General features: G+C 45.6%; 1 protein-coding gene across 2 annotated transcripts; it reads right to left on the reverse strand.

Moving 5' to 3' along the window:
* Nucleotides 1-734: 734 nt before the first annotated feature.
* Nucleotides 735-27,453, reverse strand: FAM20B (FAM20B glycosaminoglycan xylosylkinase). 2 transcript variants are annotated; one of them, XM_077181989.1, is made up of 8 exons: nt 27,388-27,453; nt 20,468-20,897; nt 17,073-17,159; nt 15,074-15,183; nt 12,839-13,010; nt 8,627-8,818; nt 6,233-6,292; nt 735-4,181 (listed from the first exon to the last, which is right to left on the reverse strand). In XM_077181989.1, the coding sequence occupies exons 2-8, from the start codon at nt 20,842-20,844 to the stop codon at nt 3,950-3,952; spliced, it is 1,230 nt and encodes a 409-aa protein (XP_077038104.1). In that variant the 5' UTR covers nt 20,845-20,897; nt 27,388-27,453; the 3' UTR covers nt 735-3,949. The 2 variants fall into 2 exon arrangements, with proteins under 2 accessions (XP_077038104.1, XP_054494439.1); XM_054638464.2 differs by having other exon boundaries at nt 20,468-20,998; nt 27,388-27,452.

The raw sequence follows: 27,453 nt of genomic DNA on the forward strand, positions 1-27,453 counted from the left end.
GGAGGAAAGGAAAAGTTACTGGCAGCACACAATGCTAGGAAACAAAAAAAAAAACAACCAACCCCAGAACATCCTCCCCCACAAAACCCTCAAAATAAACCCCAGAAAGCAGTTCTTATAAAATGCAACAATGCTGAAATCTGAAGTTTGAGTGAGAAACTCTAGTTTAAAGCCAAACAGGTTTCACACCGCCAGTTGATGCTACAGAGCAGGTGAAAGATGCCTGAATTCAGAGGTACCTCCTCTCCTGCCTCTGACACACTCCCTGTTGGGGCACTAAGAAAAACCTCTGCAGCCTGAGTACAGCCCTGCTCCTGGGGGAGCACTGACCTGCCCATCCCAATAAAAGCTCAGCAGAGGCAGCCACGAGCACCTGCCAGCTCTCCAGACACCCCTGACAACCCAGCATTCATCCCTGGCTCCTGGAACCAGCTCCTGGTTCCATGCCCAGCAGATGCAGGGCCATGGGATGCATAGCAGAACCACACCTCAGTCTAGGTGTGTGTTTTATTTCTGTATCCCTTTGGGATCACTCTTCTTCCTTACTAACAAGGCTCTGGCAAACACGCTGCATTTTTGGATATACATGACTGGAGTAAATGCCATTGACAGAAATCAGCAGAGGAGGAACTGGGAGTCAGCAGCAGCAAAACACTTCACACATTCAGCCCACCACATGTTGGAACTCCAGACAGACAGACAGGGGAGGGAGAGAGACACTCAGGCAATCCATCAACGTTGCTTTATTAAAATCTTTATTCACACAATGTTGCTTTATGTGGGATCTGACCCCGGGGGATAGGAGTAGAAAGTCATAATTGCATTCTGTTTGCTTATTAGCAACTCCATTTGTGCAGCAGCTCCCAGGGGCCTCCTCTGGCACATCCAAGAGGGGGGTCTGTTTCCAGCATCCTGCTCCAGCTGCTGCACTAAATAAATTACCTTCTTAATAAATTAGTACTTTTGAGTTGAAGTTTGTTTGGCAAGACACACTCCAGTTCATCAGCTGCTGAAGGAGAGCTGACTCGAGTGTCTCCTCCCCCTGATGGCTGACTTGGGAAGGAGGAGGAGGAGGGAAATAGCAGATGGCTGATGAGACTCTTTAATTAGTTCTTGATTTCTGTGCTTCCAGTGCTCTGATATCATTGATAGCCATGACACAACCAGTGTGTAACATCTGGGGCCAGTGGGTGACACGTGCACAGTGAACAAGCATCAGAAGGTGTCTGCTCCTCCCCAGAGCACCTGCCTTGCAAACAATGCTATTTTTCAGAGATTCAAGCAGACCCTGTTGGCACGTGGATGCTGCTCCTCATTTCCTTTGCAATGGTTACAATTTAAAATCTCCCAGGGTTCTGTATTTGAGCAAAACGACCATCACTGCCAAAGGGGCAGAAATTGTCACAAGGCCAAAACCAGATCTTCCTGATTTCGGTTTAAGAGAGGAATTTATTTTTCTTTCCTGCTGCAGAACACCAACCTCCAGTAGTGTTTACAGCAACAAGAAGCATCAATATCACAAATAAAAAACCAATCCCAAAAAACAACCATTTCTTGCTTCCTTCTACTGATAATGCTGGACTTCATGCCCTTTGTCCACAAGTAAACCAAAATAAACCAATACCCTGCTTTAAATCTTTGACATTTATACTGGGAAAAAACTCATCCCCAGGTTCCATCTGACAGCAAAAGCTTTAGCTTAGAGCAATATGTAAATCCTCAACATTAATTTAATTTCAACGACTGAAAGGCCTTTTTTTGAGCCCATTATTAAATAAAATGTAAATATCAAGAGTGATCATATAGAAATCAAAAATTAAATTTTGGTAGATCCCTCCCAAAATATTAAGAGCTCAAAAAGAAGAATATGCTTTTAGAAATACTACAAGCCACCAATCATGTGCTTCACTATCTCCCCTTTGGGTAAATCATCTGAAATTTCCTGGGAGACAGCTTAAACCAGCACTTGCTCCTGCCACACAGGCACCACCCAAAGTGTGTTCTGTTATCAGGTGATAGAGGCAAGAGCTTCACAGTGTCCTCAGAGCTGGCTGTGTGTCACCATCCTGACTAAGAACTCCAGTAAATAACTCCAGATCCCATCCCATCACCTCATTGCTCTATGGCATCTATGAGTGTGGCCAAGTCCAGAAGAGAGCAAAAAGAACAGAGAATTCAATCCCAGGTAAACAGCCACATTCTACTTTCAAGATACTCTGCTCATGCAATGAGAAAAAGACTTCAACAAAACAAACCAATGCCTGCATTTTTCAGATAAACTCTCTCCCTGACACCTCCTGGATCAGGTGTGGCCAAGGTGCAAGAACAAAACAGCTCTTTACCTGCCTGCCACACTACAGTTAGAGAAGAAGTTAGATTTTCCTGACAAGAAAATCAAGGAAAAGGGCTCAAACTGACATTTTGGTGCTCTTGCTCTCAAGTTCAGTAATCTGTAATCACTTGGGGAAGGAGCTCCTTCCTTACACTAAGGACCATGCTGGCTGAACACTGATGCAAAGCTGTTCAATTTGGAAACAATGATGAAGCTGCTTCTCTTCTGGAGACACAAACTGAGACCTGTGCCAAGCTGATCAGCGCCAAGGTGATCAGCTTTATGACACAAACTCAGCACAGTGCTGAAGGACAACAGGACTAGCACAAGGTGAGTGTTGCAGGCCTGTCCTGAAAAGCCAACTTTTCTCTATCTATGGCCATAGTCCATTAGTGAGGACTCCTGTATGACCATCCCAGGCAGAACATTGCAGTGGGGGTTGCAGGAAGCAACTGGGGAAGGCAGAAAACCTCCTGGAAGTAGTCACAGCTTCTGAGCTCAGCCACAGCCAAAGCAGGTGAACGTGGGACCCCAACACTGGTGTGCCCAGAACAGAAGTGCTGAGCTGTGCTCACAAGGGAGCAGCAGGAAGCTCTCTCAGGAGAGAAGACAGACCACAGCTCAGGGATGTCTGCACACTTCAGGTGACTGCTGGTGACTGGGGAAGTCCAGCAAACACCTCTTCCCCCAGTCCCACATGCCCAGAGGCTCCACAGCTCTCAGGGCTCACAGTAAAGCAGCCTGACCCTGCTACACAGAACTGCTGCCAAGGACAGATTCTGTCCTCCTCAGCTACAAGAAAATGAACATTTGTTTATAATGGACACAGGACTGCAAGGATAATTTCTCTACTCAGACCTTGCCAGATTATTTAAAAAAAAAAGAGGGACAAGACACATGGAAACTTACTATAACCCCTTAATTATCAAGTGCTGTATAACCACCCTGTCCTCTCCTAAATCTCCAACCTTGTGGATAAACCTTTGATAGGACTTCAGCAAAAACACTGAAGCATTACACATATGAGGCAGCCCCCTTTCCCAGCCTTTTATCAAGGAAAAGCCAAGTGAGCAGCAGAGGTCCCCTCTCCCACCCCTCAGACAACCAGAAGAACATCCCACCCCGGGGGGTGGCACAACTCTTCAGTCCAACAGTTATTTTATTCACCCCTGCTCGTTCTCTAGAGAAGCAGTAAAATGCCCAACCAGCTCAGAGCTGATTGTGTACAACCCTGAATGAACAAACTCGCCAGAGTAAAGGGGGAAGAGAAGGGGAGGGGACTGTTCTGTTCATCTCTGAGGGTCCCCTGCAATCCAGTCCACAGAGGAGCTCAGTATCCAGACTCTGCACAGCACCCAGAGCGGTGCCCACTGCCGGCAATGGCCACGGCACAGTGGCCACCACGGGGCTGAGCCATCCCAGGCTCCTTGCCACCTCTCACTGCTGCCAGCCCAAGGAAACAGCCAGTGTCACCTCCCTTCCTCTGGCTCGGGAGCTGTCCTGTTCATGTCAGTCCATCGTGGCCACAGCCCTTCTGAACTGATTGTGCTGTTTTTCTATCGCTTGTTTGTTTGTTTGTTTTTTAAAAAAGGAGTTTCATCTCGTGTTCTGCTGGGATTACAAGTGAGACAGAGTCATCCTGTCTTCCACCAGCACAACATCTGGCCCAAACTGGTCTGTGCACTGCTTCACTGTAGCCAGGATGCTGAGGAGCCGCTGGTCCAGGGCGTCCAGGTGAGGGGTGGAGAGCACAGGTGAGATGGGGTCATGAGACATGGCAGTTTTTAAGGCAGACTTCAGGACTCCGTTCTTCAGGTAATTCAGCCTGTTCCAGGTAGAAACCCGGATACTGCAAAAGAAACAAACACACATCACCACACCAGGCTCCTGCTGCATCCCACGGGAATACCGGCTCACCAAGAATGGAGACTCCGTGCAGAAGTGGGTTTGGGATGGCAGGGTCCAGGTGGAACTGCATCTCAGACAGGATCTAATGAAATTTGAAAATTCAAGGTGATGAAGAATCAATCTGGTGTGACAAAACTCTGATGTTACACAGGAACGCTTCCAGCTGAGAGCACAGAAAGTCTTCAGTCCTGCGGCCTCCCAGACACAGTTTGGAAAGGAAAGAAAAGGAAGGAAAATCAACAAATTCAACAAAGGTCACCACAGGAAGAGCATCACTGACCAATAATGAATCACAAAGGACAAAAGGCAGTTGGCCAAACTTCAAGAAAGAGAACACAGCAGTGACTTTTCCTCTTCACTGGCCACTGAGCTTGTTTGTGTCAGCCCATCTCAACTCTCATGTTCTGTGAAGTCTCTTGGGATTCTCCCCCAAACCTTTAGCATCCAAATCTTTAGCATCCCTGGTCTAAACTCCTGGGTTTGATGGCTTCCAATAAAACCAGCAAAATAAGAAAGTGTTGTAACAAACCTATAGTTAAAACAATTATGCAAATTAATTTATCATGTGGCATTTGCCCAGTACCAGAAAAAAGGAAAATCTGAAAAGCAGGAAATTGCCAAGTCTCTTACAGAGATAAACTTCTCCTCTGGTTGCATTTGGGGGAATCAAGATGACAAAGACTCCAGAAGAATCTCAATAAGGCACAAAATTAAACATACATCTACAACTAATGCAGGAAAACGAAAGAATTTAAAAGTTCTTTAACTGTTCTGCATGTGACTTTTAAAAGGATCCTGCAGAACATGGGCCAGGTGTACTGCAGGGAGCTGTGCTTAGTGCAAGCAAGATGAGAGCTCAGGCCCCAGAGAATTTGGAAGACAGAACCTTTCAAGGACAAGTTTCACAGACAATCTCCATTTGGAAGGCCTAAAGGAGTTCATGCTGAAGTATCAGAGTTGGGAAATTTGTATCTCAGTATTTTTCTTCCTGGAAATTTTCACAGAAGCCCAGAATGGCTTGGACTGGAAGGGCCCTTAAAGAACATCTCATTCCACCCCCCTGCCAAGGGCAGGGACACCCTCCACTAGATCAGGTTGTTTCAAGCCCTGTCCTACCTGGCCTTGAACATTTCCAGGGATGGGGCAGCCACAGCTTCTCTGGGCACCCTGTGCCAGGGCCTCCTCAGAGGCAGAATTCCATCCCAATGTCCCATCTAACTCTGCCCTCTGTCAGTGTGAAGCCATTCCCCCTGGTCCTGTCACTGCAGTCCCTTGTCCCAAGTCCCTCTCCAGCTCTCTTGGAACCCCTTTAGGCACTGGCAGGAGCTCTGAGGTCTCCTCAGGGCCTTCTCTTCTCCAGGTTGAACACCCCAGCTCTCTCAGGCTGTTCCAGAGGAGAGCTACTCCAGCCCTTGGAGCATCTAATTCCTAATGAGAAATAGCAATGGCCTGGTAAGAGACTGGAGACAGAACAGAAATCAGAAAGCCACAGACTCTGAAAATAAAACCACAGCTCACAAGGCCAAAGCAGAAACAAAACTCTGCAAAGAAACTACACATTTTACTTGAGAAGAAGCCCCTGAGCAAGGCTGCAGGCTTTTTTTGGAAACCATATTTGAAATTATTAAATTGCCTTTATTAAATTGCCACCCTCCCCTACTGTCAGGGAGAACTCAAGCAGGGATGTGAATGCTGATTTGCCAGGAGCTGGGTGGGACAGCTGCAGATGCAAAGTGCCTGTCACACTGACTGTGGACACAGCTGTGACCTGGAGGTGAGAGCACTTTCTGCAGCCAACCCTCTGCCTTCATGAAAATGGATTCCTCAGCTTCTTGGGCAGTGCCCATCCATCAAACAGACAATATCTCAAAAAGTACAGCACTGTGGACCCAAGCAAACCTTTTCAGGTTGCCAGAAGGCTCCCAAGTTAATGAAATTGCAAACCTAAGGACAGAATTACATAAGTGAACAGCACCTCTGTGTTTCACTTACATGCAGCACTGATAGAGAGGAGCCAGGATGCTTCTTTCATCCAGGGCAGGGTTTCCAAAGCTGAAAAGCAAAATGAAAACCAAGTGAACCAGCTGAACTCCTAAGGTTCTCAACATAAAGGGCTTTGTAAAGAATTCAGAGAAATCAATATTAGGCAATTTCATGCTCCAAGAGATCAAATAATTTAAATTAAAATATAAACAGTCCAAGACCAGTCACTGATAAAACTTTCATCAGCATCAGTTAAGCAGGTAAACAGAAGCAGCACCAGCATACCCAGTTCTTTATCAGAGCAAGGCCCCTTAGGAAGGCATTTCAGAGAAGTTCAGAAATGGTGCAGGGGTAAGGAATAACTGCTATTCTGGGCATGCAGAATGGGAGCCTTGCCTGTCTGACACAGCTGGTCAGGGAAGGAACCCAACAGCAGCAACAGTTCACTGACAAGGTGATCAACTTAAATATTTCAAGCCAAATTCCATAGAATTTCAAGCTTCATCCAAACACATGCTGGATTTATTTTTCATAGTTTCACCTTCCTCATAATACTGTTTTCAACTAAGAACTTTCCCTTCAATAAAGATAAGTTGCTGCAGGGGCCTGGCCTTATGCTGCCCAAATAATTCTGTTATTCATAGCTTTAAAACTCCATAAGCTCCCAGGGAAGTGGTCATGGCACCAAGGAGCATCTGCTCTTATTCACATGGTTTAGTTTTAGGGAGCCCTGTAAGAAACAAGGAGTTGGGGTCAATGATCCTTATGGGTCCTTTCCAAATTGAGATCTACCATGGTTCTATGAAAAACTGTCCCCTACCCATTATTTCAAAGGAGCTGAAAGTAATTTAAAATTTTATTATAAATAAATCACTTAAATTTTCAAGAAAACAATTTACTGTCAGCCTGCAAAGCCCCACCAAAAATATTTTCATAATGCCATAGGAAATGACCATAACAAAAGGACTTGACCTTCAAACCCCATATTCACTTCCAGTGACTAATCCATCACCTTCCTTCCTCCAGCACATTGTCAGTGAGGAACAGAAAGAGCATTTTTGCCAAATTCTCCTAAAGCAGCAGTAATGAAGCAGTCCCAAGGTGGAATGCATCCTGCTGTCATACTGCAGTATTACTGAACAGGCTGATGACAGGAAGGATGGATGGAAAGGTGGAAGGAATCCACTATACAAAAGATAAATGGGAAAGGAAAGGTAACTCCAAGCCTTGCAAGGATCTCCAAGGTCTCAAGTGGTGTGCAAAGGCAGAGCAGAGCCTGCCACAGGAACTGCTGGTCCTTCACAGAAGGGAAACTCACTGCCACTGCACATGGGAGGGCCCACCAGAAAAATAAACAATCCAGAATTGCTAGACTAAATGATGAGAAAGGCAAGTAGATGACCTTTATGTTTTTAAGAAAAATTAATCAAATTGTTATTTATGATTTAAACAAGGCTGTGTCTTCAGTATGATTTTTAACCTAAACTATAGTGGACAATATACAAAAAACCTATAGCAAGGACAGAAGAACTCACATTCTAAACATATTTTTAAAACATTTTTGTTCGGGTAAGAGTTAATGTCCATATATAGAACATGATCATTTTTGTGTTTGGTATCACTTCTACCTCCATTCTAAACTTCTAACCTTTCAAAGCCAGAGTAGGCATATCCAGAAGGCAGGGAATGCCAAATTATTCAGAAACACATTTTAGAAAGATCTGCTTTTATTACAGCACTCACTCATACTGACTGGTGATAAATAAAAAAGCCAAAATTTCCAATCTTCCATTAATTAAAAGCCTAAAAGGAAAGGGCATTTCTGGGGATAGGAGGAGAGACTTGAGCAAACCTTTGAAAGTTGCTTTGGGAAATACTGTGTTAACTGGGGAGTTTCTGTAGATTGAGTAGGACTTTGGCAAGACAGAAGGGTCTCTAGAGCACAGAGTAGAATCAGAGAGTCCTGAAATGGTTTGAGTTGGAAGAGTTGGGCTAAAGCTCATCTTGTTCCATCCCCCTGCCATGGGAAGGGACACTTCCCACTAGACCAAGGTGCTCCAAGCCCTGTCCAACCTGGCCTTGGACATTTCCAGGGATGGGGCAACCTGTGCCAGGGCCTCCCCACCCTCAGAGGGAAGAATTTCTTCCTACTATCTGATCTAAATCCACTTTCTTTCAGTTTGGATCCATTCCCCCTTGTCCTGTCAGCACACAGCCTTTGAAGGACCCTAAGATTTAGCGATTAATTTCTGATAAAAAGGAGATAGACTATTACAAACAATACTAAAGAACAAATCAGCGAGAGAGAGAAAACAGAGAGGGAGGCAGAGCAGATCAGTGTGTGCCCCTGCAGGCAGCACTGCAGGCAGCACTGCAGGCCAGCAGGGGTGAGGGCAGGCTCACCTTTTGGCATTGTCCAGCAGGATGAGCATGCTGGCGCCCTCATCGTCCTGGAAGCTCTCGTAGTGGTGCCGGTCGGCGTTGCCGATCAGGTAGTCAAAGATGGCCGTGTCGATGATGTCCAGCAGGCGCGGGCCCGAGTCGTACGGGGACGTTTTCTTCACGGCGTCGCAGTAGCTCTCGTCATACTCCCACCTGCAGCCAGAGGGAACCAAGCAGCCTTAGGGAACCGCCCTGCACAGCAACAGCCCCTGGGGCACTTTGAGTGCACCAAGAAAGGGCAGCAGCCCAGGCTGGACCAAGAAGGGAGAGCTGGACAGAAGTGTTTAGGAGAGGAGTAAAGCCTGCATTGACATCCCAGCCTATGGACCAAACTGTTGCAGACATTTTTCATGAAAAATCCTTTCTTAGGATCTTTCCTTGTGAGAAGCTGCAGTTTCAGCAACCAAAAGTAAACATTGGTTATCTGCTGCTGTGGAATGCAACAGGTAGACCCTGTGATTGGTCTCCCATGGATGTTTGGATTTCCTGACCACTCATGGCAGAGCTGGCTCTTGCTCTCTGTCTGAGACACAGATCTTTGTTATTCATTCTTGTCTATTCTTAGCTTAGCTAGCTTCTGAAGAAACCTTTTCTATTTCTTTTTAGTATAGTCTTAATGTAACATATATCATAAAATAATAAATCAAGCCTTCTGATCATAGAGTCAACATTCTCATCTTCTTCATCCTGAAAACCCTTGTGACCACGGTCACAGCAAACTTCAGTTCAAAGATACACAAAGATCATCTTCCAATGGAAAACAAAGTCAGGGTTTGCTTCCTCACACCTCCACAGTGACTGGGCTATGTTAGGGGAAGATTACTGCATGCCTTGCCTTCCTCAGCTTCCCAAGGAACACTTCAGTTCTGTGTCACTTTCCACTGCCTTGAGCTGTTTCCATCCTCTTCCTTTTTTCTTTTTAATGGGCCCCTCTGCCCCCAGAAGGGCTTCACAGTGGTCACTGTCCCTCACTCACAGCTGTCTCTTTCCTCCCCTCCTCTCACCTTCTTCTCCACTGACATGATTTCAAGCTTCCCTCTTATCTCCTTCTCCACTCATCTCGTAACATGGATGTCATGTCTCAATTCTCCAAAGCTAGGATTTTAAATTTCCTCATTTTCTTCTTTACAGCTTTCAAAGCTATTCAACACCACCACCAAAAGAGCCAAATCTCTGGTGTATATCCTTTCCATCTGTCCACCTAAATAACAAGGACATCTTCTATGTAAGGACTAAAACAATCCTTCACAAAATAGCAGTTAAATTGGAAATGCCTTAAACCATCTGTGATTTGGAAACAGAGATGGAAGAAACACAAGCTGGAGAGACTTTCTGACATGCTCAAAACTGCAGATATTCATAAAAGTAGGAAGATCAGAATTTACTGACTACAAAAGCCACATATCCCACTTCATCTTTTAGTGGTCTGGAACCAGAGATCCCAATATCCCACCTTTCTTCCAGGCATCCAAATCAGAGAGCTTAAAAATTTATCTTCTCAATGTGCTTAATAACAGATCACCATGTTCCTCAAACACTGTGCCTAAATCCCCCTAGGAAGAAGGATCTTTGCACCAAGGTCCAACTCACACTCAAGGTGTAGCACGAATCCACACAACAACAGTCTCAGAACCTCTTCTCCTTGTTCTGGATACATTTCTTATGCTGCATCCCACTCTCCCTCAAGTGTTTCTTTTTCTCTCATTTTACTTCAGAGCAGTACTTAATCTCCTTGCCACAATTTTTCAGATATGCTATGCTCTCTCTCATTTGCCATGCAGTCTTTCAAGAGACACTTTCATCCAACACTCATTTCTGATAATTTACATTGTATTAGCACAGGCCTTGGAAGGTCAGGGATTTTGTCTATTACACCTCCATTAAAAATTACAGACACTAATGTGCCTGTGTGAATTATGTTCAAAAGGTCAACTCAAAACAGCAGCTAGAGCAGGAAAAAATTCTTAGAGAGTTATTTTTTCACAATTACCAGGCACAGAAAAAGGAGAGCATGACACCAAGAACCTTTAATTCTGATCTCTCAAAGTGAAATGTGCAGCATGACATGGTGAAAAACACCAGAACCTTGTAACCTCATCTGCAGGAGGCAAGTGGGAGTTTAAATACACCAAATATCAAATCAGCACAGGAATCAAGGTAAACCCCAGTGTAAGCAGGCAGGGTGTGATGAAAAGGAGCCTCTCAACAGGAGGAACACCTCCAAGAAATTCATCCTGTTCCTCACTGCAATGTATCATGTACTGAACACAGCTGATTTTCACCTGCTGGGAAAGAAAAAACATCTGCTGCTCAAAATTCAATCTGTGCATTTTATACCCTAAAACAATCCAACAGAGCTTTTGGATGAGATTCCTTCTGAGAACCATCACACTGGAAATCAATGGATACTTTAGATAAAGGACTGAAAATCTCTTCTAATCACTTTCAAGTTCAAGACAGAGTCAGAAAAATTTACTAAGCTCAAATTCATTTGTTTGGGTCATGGCAAAAACATCCCCACCTCAGGAACTCAGATGTGTTACATCTATTATAGAATGCTGCTTACAGAAGGACAAATGTGGGATTTAGCATTCTTTACATGCTGAGCATGGTCACCCAATACTGCTGGCATTCAAAGTAAAGGAATTTCCAGGGTGTGTTGATGTGGCACTGCCTGATTTTTGGTAACAGGGGAAGGCCACAGGTTTGGCTTCTGTGAGAAGCTGCTGGAAGCTTCCACCATGTCTGACAGAGCCAATCTCTGAGGGCCAGCAGTGGAAGTAAGACAAGTGACTCCCCAGCACAGAACCTGGATGGGATTGACCTCTGGGCACTGTGGGATCTTGCAACAGTCTTTGAATTGGTGCAAGCTGACAATGGTACCTACAAGCAGCAGTTTTTCTTCTAGTTGGAGAAGAGGAGGAAGTGAGGACATGTGAGGGAAAACAACATGGAGACACCAAGGTCAGTGGAAAAGAAAGAAGGGGAGGAGGTGCTCCAGGCATCAGAGCTAAGATTCCTCTGCAGGCTGTGGTGAGGACTTTGATAAAACAAACTGGCCCCTTGTAATGCATGAAGTCCATGGGGGATGCAGAGATCCATGCACAGCCCATGGGAAAAGTGCTCATGGCAGAGTGGGTGGTGCCAGAGAAAGCTGTGGTACTGTGAGAGACCTGAAGAGAGAAACAGGGCCCCTGCTTCCAGAGAAAGAAAGAAAGAGCTTGCTTGCTCTCTCCCTGCTCCCAGACTGGAGCAGCCTACCCTCATGGACAAGTGACCCACGCCACAAGGGCTTTATGACAACTGTTTGCCTGTGGCAGGGATCCCATGGCATAGCAGAGAAAAGACTCCTCTCCCTGAGTGAGCAGGAAAAGATCTCCAATGATGAACTGACCAAAACTCCCACACCCTGCCTTCCTGTGCTGTTGGTGGGAAGGAAGGAGGGGTTGGGGGAAAAAAGGTGTTTTAAAGGCTTATTCTACTTCTCATTATCCTCCTCTGACTCTGTTAATAACAAATCTACTTTATAAATTTGGACCTGTTTTGCCCTTAGAGTGTTTTTTTTTTGGTCCTAGTTGTTATCTCAGCTCATGAGCCCTTTGTTAATTTTCTTCCCTCTCCTCTGCCCAACTGTAACAGAAGAGGGTAAATGAACAACTTTTGTGAGTGCCTGGTGTTTGGCCAGTGTCAAACCACAACACAGGGCCTAGCTTAAGTTAAACCAGTTCCACAATTCTGAAAACGAACTACAAGGATCATGAAATTAGGTATGATACAGTGAAATTAGGTATGTGACAGTGCTGCCACATTTCAGGGGCCACAGCATCAACATGAGGTCCAGTGGCACAAGAGAAGAATCTTAGCTTGCCCACAGACAAGATTTTCAGAGCTTGGAGTGACTGCATTGTGGAGTTCTGTTCCAGCCAAGGTACAGGAAAAGGACAGTGCTTAGTATGTGGAAAACAATGAAGATTTTTTTTTTTCTTCCTCATTTTAATTTAAATTTTATTCTGGACTTCTCGGCTCCTACGGTTGTGCTAAGAAAGCTGTCAACACAATTAGTTTTGTGTTGTGTAGGTTTTGAAACCACTTAGAGCTCTTTAATTAACCAAGGGCCATTTTAGTGCTAATGATCATCTATAAGGAATAAGTCTGCCATGTTCTCTCTCATACCTGGCAAGTTTTCCCTCACGGTAGGTCCTGCCCCAGGGGTGCCGGTGCTTCTGGAGGGGCCAAACGTCCGGCAGCCACAGGGTCACTGAGCCCTCCATGATGTCCCCATCTGCACAGGCTGGCTCTGTCTCCCGACAGTAGTAGCACTTCCCATAGAAGCAGGTGTTATTGCCTTAAAAAGAAAAATTTAGAGGTATCAAATGAAGAGGCATTAATCCAAGGAATCCAACTGAAATTCAGGAGCATGTTGTTACAGCAGAGGTTTCCCCATTACAGGATTTTACTGCACTTGTCTTTGTGGTTCCTGTCTCTGAGAGGGAGAGGCTCAAAAGAGACTACACAGACATCCATTCCTTCAGAGCAATTAAAGAATAATATGAAAAGGAGAGAGCAATTATATTTTCTAATGACTTTATCACTCTGAGAATTAATACATTAGAATCTCAACAAGTTTTTGTGATCCTTTCCTAGTCCTGAGGACCCTGACTTTGCAATGTTAACACTGCTCGTTTTTCACATTTCATACTTCATGTGTCAGATTTCCCACAGAGACACAGCAGAACTCAAAGGGATTTGGTGCCCTGAGACCTGCCACACATCTCAGCTACTTGAGCTGCCTCAGCAGAGGAGACAGAACCAAGTATCATTCTCACATGAGCCAGCAATGCAGATCTGTCAAAGCTTCATCAGGGTCTTCTGACAGGAGAGGAGCAACAAAACACTGCAGCCTTTAGTCCACTAACACTGATGCATCCTGGAGCATCAAGTAATCTGCAGCAGCCTGCATAAGTAGTTTTAGTTTAACATTTTCTATCTTCCCCTTCTTAACCCACCTTCGCTTGAACCTCGCCAAGTTAAATCCAGGTCCATGCTCATAGATGTTCTTCCAGAATATTCTTCAGGTATGTCTCACTTGGTTGTCATTACTCTGTCATTTCTTCCTTTGCTTCTACATGCCATATCCTCCCCAGAGCAGGCTCAGCTCTCCAAATGCCATATTCTTCCCTTTCCAACCTCACACATCCCTGCCTCTCAGCCCTCCATCCAGAGCCTGTGCTCCCAGTATCCTGTCAGACAAGCTGAGGATGTCACAGATCATCACCAACACAGAGCTTGCAGACCAGATCTCTTGTTTGTATGGAAAGCCTGCAAGTCTCTCTTCCCATCCAGGGGCTGCAGCAAGAGACAGAATTCTTTGAGATTCTAGCTGTAACTCCAGTAAACCTGCACTGAGTATGAATGAATTCTCTCTTCTTCAAAACCTCAGGAACTTGGTCAAATTTGGCCTAACAAAATATCATAACCTCCTCCATAGATCCACTCATTTCTTTAGCTCCTGCTTTGCAGAACAGCAGTTCCAAGGAACCTAAGGAGCAGCAATGAACATTTCTGGAGCCTGACTTCTCAAGTCAGCACTGCTGCTAGCAAACAGCTTGGTTATCTTGGCTGAAATTGGAAAATGTAAAGCCTGCCTGAGGCAGGAAGCCCATGTGAATGCCAGGAGAGGCTGATGAGGCTGAGCTGAAACTCATCTGGAAGTTGTACCTTGTAAGTGGCAGTGTCAGGCAGCAGTTGAGACTGCCAGCAGTACTGCTAATAGGAACATTACCAGCAGCAAGGAACAATCATCTCTGGAGCCTTCTGATTAGGAAATGAAACAAACAAACAAAAGAGTAATAATTGGATGGTTTATGGAAGCCTCAGGGAGTTAAGGCTGCAGCATAAGTAATTTCTTGGTACTTAATGACCACCTGGTAGGAGTTCACATTAATAGCTTCCATTATGTGTCCTTCACAGCATTATTACTGTAAACAACACAGGGAAGTTCTGCCATTGGTTGTAAATGCTCTGCAGGCTCTGATGCAGCACAAACAACATCTAATACCAACCAGTGTGTCAGCTCTATAAATTATCCCAAATCACCACTCTCTTCACATTAAATACAACTTTATTCTTTTCTTTTCAGGTCTAATCACAGACTTTTCTAACCATTTTTGACAGCAGAGAGAAAACTCTTACCCAAAAAATAAAAATCCCATCTGTAGCAGCAGCATGAGGGAACACTATTTGAAGAAAACCAAGTCCTCCTTGGGTTATCCAAGAGCTCTCCTGGCACAGAAAGAGCTTCCTGTATCATGGTTAACTGCTCTGTAGCTGTGTCAGGCTCCCACAGCTCCTTTCTGCCATGAAGGATTTTCCCTTCCCTGGGCAGCACAGCCCATGGAATGCACTTACCCACAGTCATGAAGGTGCCCAGGAGCTGCTCCGTGGCCACGGGTTTGATCTCGGTGCGCAGATTCACGAACCTGCCGACCACCAGCGGGGCCCGGCGGAAACCCAGGATTCTGATTGGGGTGAAAAAGCACAGCCTGAGAATCTGCAACGTAGGCAGCAGTTCAAAAGTAAACCAAAACATCCTCACAGTCTCTGTCAGAGATGATAGAGACCAAAGAGTAAAGCTGAAGCCCTGCAGCAACCTCCTCTCTTCTCTGAGGCAAAGTAAGGAAACTCATTTTTCTTATGTGCCTGGATGTGAAACTTACTTTATAGGCCATCAGTGACACTCCTTTATTAAAGCATTTGCAGCAGAGCAACAGAGGATGCACCATGCTCCAACTCTCAGAACTCAGACCTCACACCAGAAATATCCATCATGTGTCTGAAGCAGGCTGAAGCAGTAACTGGTCATCTGGAAAGATCATTTCTAATTTGTGGGAACCACTATTAAAATGTTATGCTTAAGCCAAATTCAATTACACTTGAAAGCAACCAATCCAAGAGTTGTTTTGTTTGGCACAAAGAAGGAGAAGGGAAGAGAGAATGGTAGAACAAAAGTGAATGCCTGAGAAGGGCCTGGAAAAGCAGAGGTGGGAAGAACAACCATAAAACTTGCAGTTACAAGATCCAGGTTCCACTCCCATGCCTGCCACAGCCTTTGCTCTGTGACCACAAATGACTTGGGTGTTTGTAATGGAATTTCAAAAGTGCTTAAAGTACAAACATCAAAGGAGTGTCAGCCCCAACTCTCTTAATGCACTTTTGACACCCTCTGGATAGTCTTTGCATCTCAGAAAAAGATTCTGAAAAGGTATTCCTGAAGAATAAAGAGGTGCAGAGCCATAGACAAAGACCAGAGAAAAGAAGCACAAAATCATGACCAAATGGACAGCAAAGAAGAGTTAAGTGAGATTTGGACACTTGAAAGAGGCTCTGATTGAATGTTCAATCATTACTTTTTCAGGGAACCTGAAGCCTGTATGCTCCTTGAAAGCACTAATGGACTGACATCTGGCTCCATTATCTTTTTATCTTCTTAATATACTCTGATTTTGGTCCACCAGCACAAGCTGGCTGTAGCAGCAATGGGTGTTACTCAACTAGTTACCATCCTAGATTTTCTAATTCTTCCTAGAATTACTGATTTCTACTGCCTGTGCAATGAGTTCCACAGGTGAATCAGGACTAACAGACATCACTGTCACCACCTATGACTTTAGTCACAGTGATAAGGCTCTTATCTATGTACTGAGAAACCTCAGTTTCAGTTTTTCTATCCTTTGTTATATTTGTCCCTCCTTATTCCTTTTCTCAAGATTTTATGTGTTTTCACCTCCAAATCTTCCTATGAGGAAACAGAGACTGTGCTCATCTATGTTATGTGAAATTGCAGCTCTAACAGCATTTCATAACTATTGACATTCAGTGTCTGGTGTTTTCTGTCCCATTCTTTGAACATCCTATAATTTTCATTTTTTCCTGTAATTGCACCTCCAGCACAGGTCCACAAAACCACCTGGGTACCCCAAGCACAATTAGGATATGAATAACTGGATTTCCTCTAGGATGCACTGATTCATATTTACTCTAGACTAAATTGTTAGTCTAGACATCACTCTTGACTTTTTACTGAACTGGACATGAACTTAGCACACACATTTAGTATTTCAGACTCTTCCACAGCATTTAGCTAAGATCTTTCTCCCCTGTAATATTAACTAGAGTGGTTGCAGGGCTCATTCTCCTTCCCAAACTTTTTACAAGTATCTAAAATGTTACACTCTTGACCAGATCTTAAAAACGAAGTTTCACAGAATAAGCTGATTCTTATTTTGGCTTCAATGTGGTAAATTGGCAGGTTAGAGGTAGCTCCCATCTGAGGTGCATTCTTCAAAGAACCCCATTTTTCTGGTGCTTTACAAAGACAATAAAACCAGAGAAAGCAGTAATTCCATACCTATCCAAGTGAAAGGCTGCCACTTCTGCGTTGTGTCGGTCGTAGCCAGCGTAGGGCTCTCCTTCCACTATATAATCCCTGGCATATCTGGAATTGAAATAAGTCACATGAAGTGAGTCTATGTAGAATCCCTGTCAATTCTGCTGTTCAGAGGAACAATTTAATAATAGTTAAAGAGTCTCTGGGTCACTTTGCAAGTGACTGCCAATGGGAGAGTGGAAAAACATCAATGATATTAAAGTGTCCAGACTGTTGAAGTGGTAAATAAGGAGGAAAGGTCAGTGATGTACAGTGGTGTCCAGAGCCTGTGAAGCAGCTCACATCCCAACTAATAAATTTTAATCCAACCATATGCCAAATCACATCTTAGAACAAAGAGCACAGACCCTGCTATGGAACAGGGGGCTATTTATCCTGGAAAGCTGCAATTCCACAGATGATTTTGGGGTTACAAAGAATTGTACATTAACAATTCTCAAATACAATCTTATATTGTGGAAGAGATGTCAAATGCAATCTTTAATAGAAAGAAAATCAGCAAGTGTGAACCTGAGGACAATAATGGGTATAAACAGAGAGAGCCTTTAATCTGGCAGAGAAAAGATATCATGAACAGCAAAAAACAGAAATTACACACTCATTGCAACAACAATGGTGTATTTTGGTGAGTGCAAGGCTTTTTGCTCCCCTTTTTATCTTTTAGTAGATGGTACTCAGTCAAGGCAAACACCAATTTCTCAGCTGCCTGCCATTTGGATCAGTGTAGATATTGCTCTAACACCACACTGCAGCTGAGTGTGAAACACCACAATCACTACCGAGCAAACTGGTGAAATGCAACATGTTTTCAAATAAAATAAGGCCAAATTAGGTAATCTATTTTCTTACTTCCATCTACGTATCAAATTGTGTAAACTGGATTATTTCCAGCAGAATTTGTGTTCAAGCAGTAGCAACAGCAGTGTAAGAGGAGGCACAAGAGCTGGACCTCAATGTTTTAGCCCTGCTCAGGGAGGAAGTGGGGTGAGAAGACAGCCCACTTCCCCAGCCTGAGCAATGCTCCAGCTTCTCTGCAAGGCAGCTTAAAAGAGAATTCACCAGTGCAGGATTCCTGCCAAATGGGAGCTTTCACCAAACCAGCATCTTCTGCCCCATATACCACCAGATGTGATGACAGCAAGTATTATTTGTTAGTAAATTAGGCTGGATTTCAAATAAATTTGAAGTGAGCTAATCCTCAGAACATGTCCTTCAAGGCAGGTCTTTGGTAGGTACTTACAGCTGGCTTTTGGCAACAGGGTCACATTTTGAAAGCTGCAGAGCTAAAATTTATTAGGAAATCCTGACCAAACTCTTTGTTTCCATGCACAGTAGGCATCCAGTCCATTCCAGAGCAAAAGTAATCATGGAATTCCTTCTTCTCCTGCTGGTAAGTTTGCTCAGAACAGTTTTTAGCAGTAACTTTGGCAGAGCTTTCAGGTCCAAAGCTGGTTAAATAGACTCTCTTGCAGTGCCAGAACAGGACCGTGCTCACCAGCCTGGCTATTCAGCAGTCACAAACAAAACATGGGTCTACCAAGATGGCCAAGGCCACCCTCTCCAGTGCTCCTATAAACATTCCCAGCTGCATATGTCCTTGCTGGAGCTCAGTGCCTGTGTCTGCCTGCACAGACAGGGCATTACAGAATGCAGTTTAACTCTCAGTTAATGCTTGACTGCACTCCCTGACACAGAAAGCCCTATGGGAATGCTGTGAATCCCCAGTTCTTTCACTGGAGGAGATCCCTCTTGTACCACCAGGAGTTTTTGTGCAAGGCTGACACTGCCTAGGCCTGCAGGGGAGCTCCACCCAGGGCAGGAATTGGCTGTACAGAGACTTTTTTCTCATTTTCTAATCATACAATCACAGACTGGTTTGGGCTGGAAAAACATTTCATTCCAATCCTGCTGCCATGGGCAGGGACACCTTCCACTAGACCAGGCTGTTCCAAGCCCTGTCCAACCTGGCCTTTGGACACTTCCAGGGATCTTCTTCTGGACAACCTGTGCCAGGGCCTTACCACCCTCAGAGGGAAGAATTTCTTCCCACTATCCTATCTATCCCTGCCCTCTGTCAGTGTGAAGCCATTCCCCTTGGTCTTGTCACTGCAGGCCCCTGTCCCAAGTCCCTCTCCAGCTCCCTTGAGCCCCTTCAGGCACAGGAAGGGGCTCTAAAGTCTCCCTGGAGTCTTCTGTTTTCCAGGTGAACAGCTCTAGCTCTCTCAGCCTGATTCCAAGCAGAGGTGCTCCCACCCTCAGAGCATCTTTGTGGCCTCTGCACTCGCTCATTAACAGGACAGGAAACTTTAATGCCTGCTTAGCCTAAAATCTTTTTCTGTGATTACACCTCTCATTTCCAGTGAAATCTCCTAAAACACAGCTGGCGCTACTTTTTAACATCTTTCTTCTCTTTTTCCCCAAGGACACACAGTTCAAAAAGCTTTACAGCCAAGACTCTTCAGAAAATTCAACCATATCAGTTTTTTCTGAGGATCACTGTACACTGAGGCTATACCAAGGAAGTATCACTTCCATCACCCTCCATTCCCCAGTACTCACTGCTGGCAGACAGGAGGCTCAGTGGCTCTCACTCTGACCTACCCAAACCATTTTACAGTCTACATTCAAGTACACCAGACAAAGAGATGTACTTTTGAGACCACTGCCAAGGTTCCTTCGTTCCCTGCTCCTGAACTGCACCCTCTCCTGACAGTCTGACACAACAAGGAGTCAAAGCTTGTCTCCAAACTGCCAGAAGCTGCACTTCCAGAGTCAGGAAGATACTGCTCAGAAACACCAAGTGTAACCAACATCCTCTCTCAGGACTGAACACAGCGATTATTCTTTTAATCTAAAGACAGGCTGTATCAAGGCTGTACAATGCTGCTAGAGCACCAGCAAGGTTCTATTCTGTGGATGCCATGGGACAGAGAGAGAGAAATGGCAAGCGTTTCTCACAGTGGCTTGTGAGGAATTTTAGGGAGTTGGAAAGATGTGATAACCTGTTGACTATAAAGAATTTGCAGGTGCTGTTTTTCTACTTTATTTTTCTGTTCCTCTCAAGGACAGTGCATGAGAAAGATGTTTCAGTTAGTCAGCCAATAGAATAGAATCTATCATACCACTGTATAAAAACCACACAGTTCTTTTGGATAAAGCCTTCTTTGCCTTTGCTACGATCCTGCCTCTCGCCTGTTCCTGCCCCGACCCCGGCACATGAGTGACACTATTCTGTCTCAAAAATAACAGGATGGTCTTTCAAAATTCCTAACTTCAACACTAACGTGACAGCATGGAGAAAAATAGTATATGTAAATGAAGCAGTTGTTAACGCAGACATTGAAAGCAGCACTTACCTCTTGGGCTTGAAGACAACCTTCTGTCCTCCTTCAAGTATCAGCAAAGCTTTCAGCTGCGTCCCTTTGTAGCCCACATCAGCTTTGATGATCTTCTTGGTGCTCATGGCGTGCATGACGGCGCCCAGCTCGGGGGTGTCCTCGGGGTACACCTCGCGGGGCACCACCCACTGCGCAGCGATCTCCCAGGGCGACTGCAGCGTGTGCTCCAGGCGCGGCTCCAGCGCCACGCGCAGCCCCGACAGCATCCGCTGGAACGCGCGCTGGTCCTCGCGGTGGGCGGCCGACGTGTCCAGGTTGTCGATGAGGAAAACCTTGGTGAAGATGAAGATGACGAGGAGGATGGCCAAGAGCACGACTCGCTGCTTCAGCTTCATGGTGCCTTTCAGCCCTTCTCCCCTGACTCTTTCTTCCGAGCGCTACGGGAAGTCTGTTGGAGATCAGGGTGAGGAAGGGGGTGTTAGTTGATGAATTTCATGCCTAACTTGCATTGTAAAAGATGTCTCAGCACTGAAGCGTCTCCTGGTACCCCTAAAAATAAACAAAACACAAACTTACAATCCCGCAGATCCCACCAACCTCAAAACCAAGTTTATGCTTGGAGCATAAGCCTGGACTCAGGGAAACCTGTATCCTAAAGCCTGAACACTTCTGTTAAAACACACTGGCTTTGCTGCCTTCCTGCAGCCTGTCTGTGATCTGCACAGAAGGGGAAATTGCCAGATAGCATCTCTGCACAGCTGAAATCATAGCAGCTGCAACCACCACAGGCAAGACTTTTGCAGGGAACTGTAGTTTAATATGATTGCTGCAATTTCACATGCACTCTTCCATTAGTGCAAGATCCCATGATTGCTGGTGTCCTAAAGAGCTATCCCTCAGAAAAGCTCCCAGGTAGGTTTTAAGACAGCTCACAACAGTGAGAACAGCTGCTCAGCCTTCTTTCTTGAAGGTACAAGACATAAGGACAGAATAGACTCAATTGTTTATTGCCTTTCATTTGCTGCCATTATAATTTACTCAGCTTTTTTTCCATTCTTAAAAAAATATGAGCTGGGGGGGGGGGGATGACATCTTTACTTCCTCACAGCTAACCAAGTTCCTTCTGCGCTCAACTGTGAAACCCATAACCACAGAAAATATACAAAGTGTCTGCAATCTCAACCAAATTAACTAGAAAAAATACCCTAGAACACGTGCCTGTTCTCACATCCTCACCTACAGCAGTTAAAACCACATCTGTTTCTATATTTACAGTGGGCTCCAAGACACATCTGGCCCCTCAAGAAGCCTTGGCAAGGGCAGTGTTTGCATGTAAGGATCAGAGAATGCACCATCAACTGTATTGGGTTATAAAGACAGAATTACCTTCCTAGTATTAGCTGAATGCAGTCAAATGCCAAAGAGAAAGGGGACATGAGGCACACCTCTGAGGGGCACTGGAGCCAGCAGGAATTTCTCTTCACCAGGCACACTGATCATGTAAACCCCAAAGAGCACCCAGAGCTGGGGGAGGACTGACACAGAAAGCCTTCTCATGCAATTTAACAGTAAGAGTATAAATCAGCCATAAATAATCATGGCTCTGGAAAAAATGAGCTGCCACAGGCTCCTTCACCAGCAGCCACCACAGGACAGCCAGGCCATGCCTGGTGAGGCACACACAGGTCACAGCTCTCAGTGCAGAATCAGGCTGGCATGGTGTAAGAGTATAGTATAAGAGTATAAAAGGAGATGCAAAGGCACAGAGGACTCCACAGCACCCAGAACAAATTTACATGAGGTCTAGAGCAGAGCCATCCATGGCTCTCCCTGTTAGCACTCACAGCAGGACAGAGACCCCACCAAGGGCAGGGAGTAGAAGCCTCTGGGATGCTTCAAACTAGAGCCACAGTCTGCTGTTAACTGTGTAATACTGATTTTAATCTGCTGGAAAATAAGTGCTTGTGCTCATACTGAAAGAGAACAAATCACATGTTTATATGGAAATTAGAGCATATTATTATTCTTCATCTAGTTTTGTTTTGGCAGGCTGTTCTTCTCCAGACAGCACTGCCACCTGCACATTACCCACTGCAAGCACAAGAATGTGAAGCACAGACAAGGAAGATGCACCTGACCCAAAAGCTCTCACTCCTGCAGATACACTCACCCAGGAAGAGATCCTTAAATAATAATCACATTATTCTTAAATTTAAGCAGACAAGCAAAGCGGATTGGCTGCACCTGCACCCTCTCATTTTAACTCCATAATTCACCTCTTTAAAACTACTAATTCTGAATCACTTTGAGCACTGCTTAAATTCATTTTTAAAATCCATTAGCGTTTGTAAGGAGTTAGGCAGAAGAACAGAGGTCATTTCAGAACAGTTACTGCTGGCTGTGGGATATGTGTATGTGTACACTCACATTTAAAGAAAGCCTCACAGTGCAGTGCTGCCTGACTAAAGCACTAAAGCTCAGGGCAGGATGTTCCACACCTCTGGAGCTCAAGGTGAGCACTCACTTTTCTACATTGATTTCCAGGAATGCTGAGTTTCTCTAGGGATATTCTTCCTGGGACATTGGAGGGAGAATACAACTACAGTCACTTAAATGAAAGGTAATTTATTTAGTTAATCTTTTGTGATGGCTTTGAAACTAATTTTGGCTGAAACCCTCCAATGAGGTAAACAGAATTTACAAAAATAAATAAAATTCAATATTTAACTATTTGCTGGTGAGTTGGCTCTCACTTTTTAGTGACATCTGAGGACATGAGTCATTGGCTGCTTTCCTCCAAGAAACACCAAAGCACCCCCGAGGTTGCCATGTAATCAATTTCCCAGTGCTCCAAGCACAGCCTGCACTTTGCTCCTTGGTGCCAACATTACACTCTCTGCTCTGCAAGCCAAGGGAATTGAATCCTTTTATGAACAAGTTTACCACGGACAGCAAGAACTTGAGTTTACTGTTCTAAATTGAAGATGGCAAGGGTGACAGCGTCAAGGCAATGTAAGAAAATATTTATGCCGTTTTGGAAGAAAGTAATTTGAAAAAGACATGTCTTTGGCAAAGTCTTGGATTGGAAAGGAAGATTATGAGAACTCCAGAAGTGTCAAGCTGGCCCTGGAATGAGGTCAGAGATGAGAAAATTGAAATAACAATACACCATCAAAATTTTAAAAGGGAAAAAATAAGGTGAGCGTGAGCAGAACTCTGGAATGAACAGCAAAAGGGTCTTGGACAATGACAAAAGTAAACCCAGCCAAAAAGAGAAAACAGCCAGAAATAAACAGCCCCAGCAGCTTTTTAATGCTGTAGTCAACTGAAAGGTTTGCATAAGAAATGTTTCTTGTTTTTCACTACCTCTTTGGGAAATTTCCTGATCAATTCCTTCTCTTATTACAACCAGCTCTGTATTCTCAGCAAGTATGAGTCCCCTAACTCAATATACAAATAACAGCATCTCCTCAGTATCATGGTGGGGTCACTGTGCACACAAACACACGAATTAAATCATATCTGCTGGCATTAAATACCAACATCAGACCACTTCACTCCCAGTTCAAAAAACAACATGCAATTTGCCTGTTACAAAAATTACAGCTACGATAAGCAGGCTGCAAAGTTACCAGAAAAATCCCACAGGACATTTTTTATTGAAGTCACAAAATCAATGGCGTGTCTCATATCACAATCTTATTTTGATATCATAAAGCTTTTTAGCTGCTATGTCAAAAATACTTGTGTGTACAATTTGCCAGGATTTCATTATGCTCCAAGTCACAAATCAGGTCCGGGGGCAGGCAAAGGTTTAGTTTGGCAGCATAAGTACACAAAAAATCATAGCTCAAACAGACACTGATCTGAAATGGATATGGTGAAAGTAGAGTCTAATTCCTGTTTAATGCAAGGGGTTTTTCTTATATACACTATACCTTTTGGGATCACCTATCAAAAGGCCTTTAGAAGTTCTCCAGTAAATCCTGGAAAATGCCTTGAAGAAACATCGTACACAGTAGTGACATTTTCCTCTTCCCAAAACATCCCTCAGTCTCACCAGATCAATCTTCCTTCCCATCCTCCCCCCTCCCTGGCCAGCTCCTTGGTGGCTCATGCCTCCCTTCTCTGTGTGAGCCTTGTTATTCCAGTTTCCACAGGCAGGCTCCCACAGACCTTTCCTTGGATTTCTCAGACTCATTCTGTCACTTCCACTCTCTGCGTGCTGCCTGCCTTGTGTACAAGTTTAGTCATCTAGTGCTCAAGGCTTCCCACGTATTTACTTCTCTGCTGTTTCTCCATCTCCTTTCCTCTTAAAACCTTCGTTATCTACAGGCAAAATCTGTGACAGTCTACACTCAAACTTTCCACAAACACAACTGCACCCCTGGTTGAGAGCTACAATACTGATAAATGTGAAAGACCACGAGCACTTTAACCACTGCAACATCTCTGCCTGCAGCTGCAACAATCAGTAACCGCCTGAAATATTCTCACACAGCTTTGGAAAGAAACAAAATCATTTTGTCCATCTGTCTGCCCACCTTGGCCTGTTATAATCCTTAGTAACTTAAGAATCTGTCACCTGCGTTTCTGCCAAATTTGTCAGAGGACTATTTGCATGAGCTTTACAAAAACCACAGGCCAGATAGAGGACAGAAGCCTTGAGAAGCCAAGGACAACTGGGTAAATATCCTGAATCTTTCCCAGCTGCCGGCACAGCAAACAGGAACACCTGACTCAGCTGGCTGCACAAATAAGGACAGGGTGGGTTGGGATCCAGGCAGCTCCTGGGTGCAGCCCTGGGGAAGGGGAAGCCACCAGGCACTGAGCCCCCTGGGAGCCAGGCAGGAGCTGCTGGGGTAGGATGTGGCAAACAACTCCTCAGGAAACCAGGCTGCATGAATCCTCCTTGCAGAATGACTTTCCACCAAGCACCGTTTCCTATGGAAACAAAGTTTATATAATCACACTTTTCACTTAGATCCACCAGCTAATTCCAAACGCATCTGAGAGGACAGTAGATGTTTTGAAGACAGGGTTTATGTGTTTACTGGAAGCTGGCAGCCAGGGGTGCTGCAGGAAGGGCCCCAGCGTTGGCTCAACAGTTGTCTGCTTGCCTTGGCCATGTGGGCAACCCAGGGGCAGGGAGCTGGGAATGCCACGTGGGCAGGGAGGGATTGGGAACACTGAAATGGGGAATGCAACAGACAGGGGCTGGAGCCAAAGGCACTGATACAGAGGGTGCTGGGACCTGGTCCGAAGACGGCCGGAACAACCCTCCCTTGTTCCCATCCCCGTTACTGACATTCCCCCTGACCACTACAGGTCAATAAAGCCAGCTGGAAATGCTTTAGGGAGCCTTGTTCCACTTGGAAATGAAGCCAAGGCAGTAAGAAAATTCTGCAGTTTCCCTTCTCCACTTCACATGTTTATTCATCTCCTACATATGACTGACATTAAAAATTTAGCGAGGGTCCATGTACCCATCTGGATTTTAGCAGTGCTGAGCCTGTCTCTGCTGTAGGATGGTGCCAATCAGCCTCCTCCACTCCTGAGGAGAGGCAGTGGGATTCTGGTGTCAGAACCAAGCTGACAACTTTGTACCATGAAGCGAAATAAACTTTTTACCTCAAATGGAGGCAAATCTTGTAGTGACTATGTAGGTCAGACTTAAGGACACGACGGGTGCGTGGAGTCATTTGCAAATTAAAACAAGATACAAGAACATCTGTCCTGTAATAAATACAAGGTGGGATCCACTCACAATGAATCCACTGCAAACCTAGGATCTACATTTTACAGTTTACTCTGTTTGCTCAGCCCCTAAAGCACTATGGATGTTGTAGGGCCTCAGAAGGTACAATGAAACAGCTGCAGTGCTTATGCACATCTGTATCCAGAAAAGATCCAAAGAGAGACATCCTTAAAAAAAGGGTTAAACCCATGCCTTTGACAACCACAGTCAGCACTCTTCTGTGGACACACACATTGTATTTTTCCACCAGTGGACAATGACCTTCGCTAAGCTGCGACTGGCACTGGGTGAGAGCCCATGGTGCAGACGGCTGTTCCCAAGGGTTAGCAGATGGCCAGAGAGGCTTCACAGCTGGACGGGGCTCCGTCCCCAGCTCAAAGCGAGCATCCAGAAGAGGAATGAACCTCAGGAGTGCAGATACAAATCCCATCTGCGAAAGCCGCGTCCGTGCAGCCCCCGCCGACCGGGGGTGTCCGGAGCCGCGGCTCAGGCCGGACCTGTCAGGAAGGACGTGGAGGGGCTGGAGCGAGTCCAGAGAAGGGAACAGAGCTGGGGAAGGCTCTGGAGCACCACTCTGGTGCTGAGGGAGCTGGGGGGGCACAGCCTGGAGAAAAGGAGGCTCAGGGGACCTTACTGCTCTCCTCAACTCCCTGACAGGAGGATGCGGCCAGGTGAGGGTGGGTTCTACCCTCAGGTAAAAAGCGACAGAACAAGAGCACGGAGCCTCAAGCTGCGCCAGAGGAGGTTCGGGTTGGACACAGGGAGGAATTTTTTCACGGTAAGGGCGATTAGACATTGGAATGGGCTGCCCAGGGAGGCGGCGGAGTCACCGTCCCCGGAGGTGGGTAAGGAAAGCCTGGACGTGGCACTTGGTGCCATGGGCTGCTTGACAAGGTGCTGCTGGGTCACCGCCTGGGCTCGACGATCTCGGAGATCTTTTCCAGCCTCACTGACTCCCGGATCCTGCGATTCTCCCACCGCCGCTCCGGCCGCAGGGGCCCCTCCGGCGCTCCGCGGGGCGCAGCCGCCCCTCCGCCCCCTCCCTCCCGCCGCCAGGCCCGGGAGCCCCTGCTGTACCCGCCCCGGGCCGCAGCAGCGCCGCGTCGCGTCGCGTCCCGTCTCGCTCCCGTCCCTCAGGCGCCGCCGGCCCGGCCCCACCACCCGCGCCCGCCGCACTCACCGCGCCCGCCGCCCGCCCGCCATGGCCCGGCCACCGCCGGCCCCCGCCAGCCCCACAACATGGTGC

Source organism: Agelaius phoeniceus, chromosome 8, assembly GCF_051311805.1.
Source record: "Agelaius phoeniceus isolate bAgePho1 chromosome 8, bAgePho1.hap1, whole genome shotgun sequence".
NCBI lineage: Eukaryota > Metazoa > Chordata > Aves > Passeriformes > Icteridae > Agelaius > Agelaius phoeniceus.

Excerpts from the sequence above, each read along its gene's own strand:
- FAM20B (XM_077181989.1), bottom strand. The coding sequence starts at position 20,844 with ATGAAGCTGAAGCAGCGAGTCGTGCTCTTGGCCATCCTCCTCGTCATC. Across the intron at positions 17,160-20,467 it reads GTTGTCTTCAAGCCCAAGAG|ATATGCCAGGGATTATATAG; the intron begins GTAAGTGCTGCT and ends TTTCAATTCCAG. Across the intron at positions 6,293-8,626 it reads CTGCTGGACAATGCCAAAAG|CTTTGGAAACCCTGCCCTGG; the intron begins GTGAGCCTGCCC and ends TTTGCTTTTCAG.